The following is a 6,000-nucleotide window of genomic DNA, read 5'->3' as shown; positions in this document are numbered from 1 at the left end:
GGCCTTATGGTGGGGTTCAGTTACCTGCAGGTGCTGAAGGCCATTTGAGATGCCCTAAACTATGCAAGATATCTATATGAGGTCAGTAGCTAGGACACAGAGACTTATGGGAAATAAGTACCACCCTGTAGTGGAAGCTGGGGGCATGAAGGATATTCTGCAGCACTAAAAGTGACACCAGTTGCCTAGATTTAGGCAAATTAATAATGTCCTAAATGTCTTATATCATACCTGAGATCTCAAAAGGAAAAAAAAAAAAAAAAGGACACAAAAGATACAATTCCCATTTGCCCAATGAACTGAATGACCGAATTCAGTGACCAGGCAGTAAGCTAAAGAAAACTGGTAAGCCATCAAACCTTCGAAAGGCTTTTCTGTTTTTTGGTGGGGGGTGGAAAGGACAGGGTACACATTATTTATGCATTCAATATAACTCGATCATCTCTTCACACTGCATGGATCTTCTACTGCATCTGTGTATGTCCTGTGCAGGATTAATGTCCTTAAAAAAAAAAAACATAGTAAAAGAAATTCTTGCCTCTGCTTCTTTCGTATAATGAAGAACAGCTGTTTAGCAGCCACTGTGATTATTGTCTTCTTCCATCCTGTCTGCCACCTTGCTCCCAGTCCTATAACCCTCTCAGGTGATATATATTATAGTGGTTCTATCTCGGTTCCAGAAAATTTATAATCCCAATGTAAGAAAAAAAACAACAGGTACAGATAACAAATAACTGCATGAAGCTAAAGTGATCTAATCAAGAAGAATGCAAGAGGATGGCATAACAGTTGTCAGCCATTGTGGCAACATTCCTACCTTTTAAGAAAGGGTTTAAGGAGAGATAATATATAAATTAGGATAATTGATTACTTGAAGTTTTGCTACTGCCTTCTATAAAGTGGAGTACTCCCCAGAAAAACTGGTGCATGAGCTCTACATCATTATGGTGTTAGTGATCTCATAGGAGTATTACAGTGCAAAAGATGAGTATCAATACACATAAATTCCTAAATATCTTATTATCTATCTCACACATTTCGTATATCTTTGTGGCTATTGTATCACTGCAGGTTATATTTAAGAAGCCAAACAATGATATATAGGCTATTGCCTCTTAATGTTGAATTGTTATACACGTTCTAATTAAATATTTTTTTCTGACCTGACATCTTTTGTGACTATTTTGATGGCTACCATACACTCTGTAGTTTACAGGTGCATTTTGTTCAAGAGAATGTATGTGATGGCATAGGCACTCAATCATAAAGTAGTTATCATACATTACTTTATTCTAAATGTTTTATAAAGTAAAAGCTATTACATTTAACAAAGGAGAAATGAACAAATCTCCATTATTTAACAGACTGCTATACTGACTGGAATATTATCACCAGAATAGAAGCTGTATTTTAGGAAAGTAGTGATTCCGAGGTCAATATGTCCTGAGGAACTCTAGAAAAAAAGTGGAATTACTTGTTAGTGAGGAAAAGCACTGCACTAACAGTCTATAAATTACTACAAAAAACCTTTATTGAATCTCTTGTTTTCTTGCCTTTTCACAATACCCCTTTAAAACAAGAACTAAAAGAAGGAAGTGAAATGCATCAGAGATTTAGGCATCAGAGACTTAGGCTCGTCAGGTGGAATGAGGATAGGTGCTCAGAATGGAAATAATCCATGGAAAGAAAAATTATTAGCAGTTGGGTAGAGACACCATGACTGTCTGGCTAGCTAGCCTGAACACTAAAGTTTGCGTCTTCTACTGCATGCTGCTCTCATGATCAAGACAGGCCTGGGGAAACCTGGGAGAAATCAAGCAGTGAGGAGTGAAATGAGGGTTTGAAGCTCAGGCAGAGGGGAAGCGATGAATGAGTGGATTCCTTCTGTTATTTAGGAAGAAAAAGTATGTGCACCCATCTGTACTACTGTGAAAGTAAAAAATAAAGAATATCAGATCTTCGATAATTTGTCTTCCCACATTCTTCTATTAGGCTGGTGAAATAAGGGATACATGTGTGACAGGTTGCAGCAAGCTATGTCAAGCTATGTATAGAATGGTTCCACTATTCAATGACCTCTGAAATACAGAGGGAAGAATAAAACTGACCAGAATATTAAAATACAGTACCTACAATAGAAAGGTGTATTAGAGTACTTGAAATATAGGTATTATTTGAACTAAACAAACCCACCTCAAAGCCCCCATTATTCTGCTATTATGCTACATTAGAAGAAATCCTTTTCAAAGATTAATCAGCTTATCTAAATGTACAGCATTTAAAACTACAAGGAGCAGAGTATTAGCCATTCATAGAGGATACAAAAACCTAAATGTGTCCTTTCTGCCTGGCAAGCACCATATAGTTCAAGGTGGATCTGAAAACTCAGAAGGGACCTGGGCCAACATGATCTCAATTGTTATTTTCAATAATAAAGTAAGGCTAGTGCCTTAGCATGCAACACTCATGTGGTAGGGGACAGGGACAAAATGCAGTGTTCTGAAACAGCTCTTATGGAAAGCATGCACTGTTTGTGACAGGTATTTGGTCTGTGGAGCTACAGTCTTGTTTATTCCTCTACATTTAAATGCCCTCTTCCAAAGCCAAAGGATAACAAGTACAAATTATATCTATAAAACAGCATCACAACTTTATTCTTAATAGCCAACTATTGAAATGCAAGCATACATTATAAATAGAAAAACAGCTGGCTTGGAGCACATTGCAAGCCACTAACACAGTTGAGGGATTTGAATGACATCATAACCCGTGAGAGCATGTTGCTGGCCAGCTGGTGTTATTTATAATATACTCATAATTGAGGGAAAAATAAAAAGGCAAAAGTTAGGTATTGCAGAAGGAACAAAGTTGAATTCTCTCTTTCCCAGTGTAATTTTAATTGTTATCAAGAGTAATTATGCAGATTACTACTAAAAAGGGAGAAAATCACTTTATAATTACAACAGCACATTTACCATAAATGTCGTGGAAGCCCCCTGAACTGGGCTACTTGTGGTACTGTGTTCATAGCACTGTAAATTCTAGGAAATAATACGTCTTCTGTGTGGTTGTTAAAAGATCACAAAGCTATTTTTCCCTATTTACAAGTAGTGCTCAACAATTCTGTTATTTTTAGTAAATTACAAACTGCTATTTTAGGGTTAATAGCACTGAGAGTTGGAGGTTTTAATTGTTAGTCAGCATATAAGCTTGCCAAGTTCAATAATGTAAAGATGTATTAAGAAAAAAGTATATAATCGACTGCCTTTATATACTATATAAATAAAATACCTGCGCCTCTGTGCATAAAGAAAATGAGTACATGTATACAAAGGTATGCATATATAAAAACAATGCCCTTACATATATAAGCTTTTACTTATTTAAAATGCAGACACACACACACACGTAAATACCAATGAAAACATAGCTATCTGATACTTCACCAGAATACATTTACTTATTTTTCATGGCAGCACAAGCTTTTTTTTTGTCTGCTAACCCCTCAGTCACTAATTCACATTCTTTTAAAGGGAAAAAAATATGCTTCTGTGCTCTAGTTTTAAAATGCAAAGGTATGATGTTATTTGTCACCATGCCCAAAAAAGTCCTTACTCGGTAACTTTGCCAGAAGAGGGAGAGAGAGAGAAGGCAAATGCTCCCCCAGCTGTTTCCTGTCTACAGTGTCTGTGTAATGTAGATAAATGTGAGGATTTTCTCTAAATCCCTCTTCTGTTTGCTAAATCTCACTGTCACTGCTAAAATCAGAGCAGATAGAGCCTGCGCAATGGAATAAAGTCCTCAATATTGAAATGTGACATTGCTCTCAACATCTCACATCTCTCTGGATTTCTTTTTTCTCATCATTACTGCTAACAAATTCATTTCCAGACTTTGCACTTTTAAGAAGCAATGGAAAAAATCAACAGTCTTTCAACACAATTAGTTAAGTGCTGCTTGTGTGATTTCTTGAAGGTAAATCTTTATTACTATTTCAAATAATTTTTTAGTTTGATTTTACTGTGTATTGTCTGCTTCTGGTTTGAAGAGTATTGTGCAGTTTTCAATAACATTATTTTAGAACTGAGAATTATTTATAAATTGCTGAACATGCAATTTTATGTGATCTGGAAAATGGCTGTATGTAATAGTTGCAGTTACATAGATAACTGTAAGGGTAAACTATTGCAGATACATGTCTTGATTTTCACTTCTATTGAGACAACTTTGCACTATTTCAGTTATGTCATTATTAAGAGGTCAATTACATCATTGTCTATACTGTTAATTAATGCTTCTGAAAACAAGAACTTTTAGCTGTTTTCTGCAGGTGCAGGGTTTTATAGGAAAAAGGTATTATTCACATGTTAAGTTTCTGCAGTTTTATTATACATAATGATAGATAAAATGTTCAGGCTTTCACAGGGAAACTTTTAAGGGATGTTGTCACTGCAGCAATTTTCTGGCAGCACTGTAGCATTTATTTGCTTTTTGCTTTCATAAATAAAAAGTAAATGTGAAGTTCAGTTTGTTTTCTACATTAGAAACCAGCTGCGACTCTTGCTGACCTTGCATGTTTGTATAGCTTAAGCAATTGTACATAAAGAAAATGGAAATTGCCCTACATGTTCATCTCCAAGTTTTCCCTTCCAGGGAGGGCTGTTTCAGGAAAGTTTGCATGTGAAGTTTCATGTTATGACCCTGTAATTTCTACACATTAATATAAGCTGTCTTTAAGTGAATTTGGCTTCAGTAGGTGCACTGACCTCTGTTTCTGTCAATTGGCCCTATTTCAACTTTCCATTATCAGCAAATTTATACCTTTCAAGAACTTTTTTCTTTAATATTTTGCAAGGACACTTATGCAGCTGACAGAATTCTCCTGTTTTAACTGTTTAGGGCCTAATTTTTTTTTTTTCTTGAGTGTCTTATACTTAAAACACAGCTCATTCCTTAATGTGATTCAAAACACCAGGTCTGTAATTACTATGGATGAAACCATTCTCTTAATGTATAAATGGGCACCCCTTGCAATATACTTGAAAGATGGAGTTTTTTTAAGTAAGTACTGTGCAAGGCACTAAGAGACATAAAAGTAATGTGCTAGCTCCTCAGCTGGTACATCCTGCCAAGCTTCCTTGGAATCAATAGAACATATTGATTTAGGTTAGGAAGTAGCCCAGATACTTTAATCAAAGTTAGCAGTATTTATCTTGATCCATTCTAAAGTGTATCTATGCTCTATTTGTATAATAATAGCTAATGAATACTGTTATTACATAGTAATTACACACTTCTACTATGGTTTGGTTAACAGGTCCAACCTCTATATAGCAAAATGCAATTTTGAATATAACTCTTGGTTTTTTACCTATAGCATATACTATCCATAAAAATGTTCCCCCCCCCTTCAGGATATTTCTAATTATTGTGGATGTTCTTATATGTTATTAAAATGACCAAGGATGTAAAAAATTCTTGTGCACAACTTGTGCCAACTGATAGTTTGTTAGCCAAAGAGGACTTATATAGGACAATTAAGAAATAAAAGAGATGTGGAGTATTCGTATATGACATTCCTCTGCGGTGCCACTCTTCTGGACTATTAAAAGTGGAATGCAGCAAAAGCTGGTTATTTTACTAAAAAAAGAGGAAATTCCAGCTGTGAAAATATAGTCAGTCATTCTATGCAACTGAAAGAAGTGCTTAACTAGGCTCATCCTGAACCTGTATTCAATTTCCAAATGTAATTAGATGCTTCTATAAACCCCACCCACATGCCAAAGCATTTTCTTTTAAGCTCTCAACTTTCTAGTCAAATCTGGGACATTGCAAGCACCCTGCCTGTTTGTAAAGAACCTGAAGCAAAATTGGATTACAACTTTGTATTTTCTGAAGAATATTTCCCTCAGACATAAATGGGAACTTTGCTTTTATCACAAACATATTGAATCGACTACTGTTATGTTTAATTAAAATGATGAAGTAAAGCTAAAGTTT

General features: G+C 35.3%; 1 protein-coding gene across 1 annotated transcript in view; it reads left to right on the top strand.

The window, feature by feature from the left end:
- Positions 1-3,656: 3,656 nt before the first annotated feature.
- Positions 3,657-6,000, top strand: part of IGF1 (insulin like growth factor 1) — a 50,388-nt gene continuing 48,044 nt past the window's right edge. Inside the window, exon 1 of the mRNA XM_061444995.1 lies at positions 3,657-3,975. Within this exon, the coding sequence (XP_061300979.1) occupies positions 3,913-3,975 (63 nt within the window). The 5' untranslated portion in view covers positions 3,657-3,912. The remainder of the gene's footprint in view (positions 3,976-6,000) is intronic.

Source organism: Pezoporus flaviventris, unplaced genomic scaffold (genome assembly GCF_033815535.1).
Source record: "Pezoporus flaviventris isolate CSIRO_AGI_PZ_B2104156 unplaced genomic scaffold, CSIRO_AGI_Pfla_v1 ptg000002l, whole genome shotgun sequence".
Classification (NCBI taxonomy): domain Eukaryota; kingdom Metazoa; phylum Chordata; class Aves; order Psittaciformes; family Psittacidae; genus Pezoporus; species Pezoporus flaviventris.
Note: the sequence above shows the minus strand (reverse complement) of the source record. Positions and strands in the feature narration are given on the sequence as shown.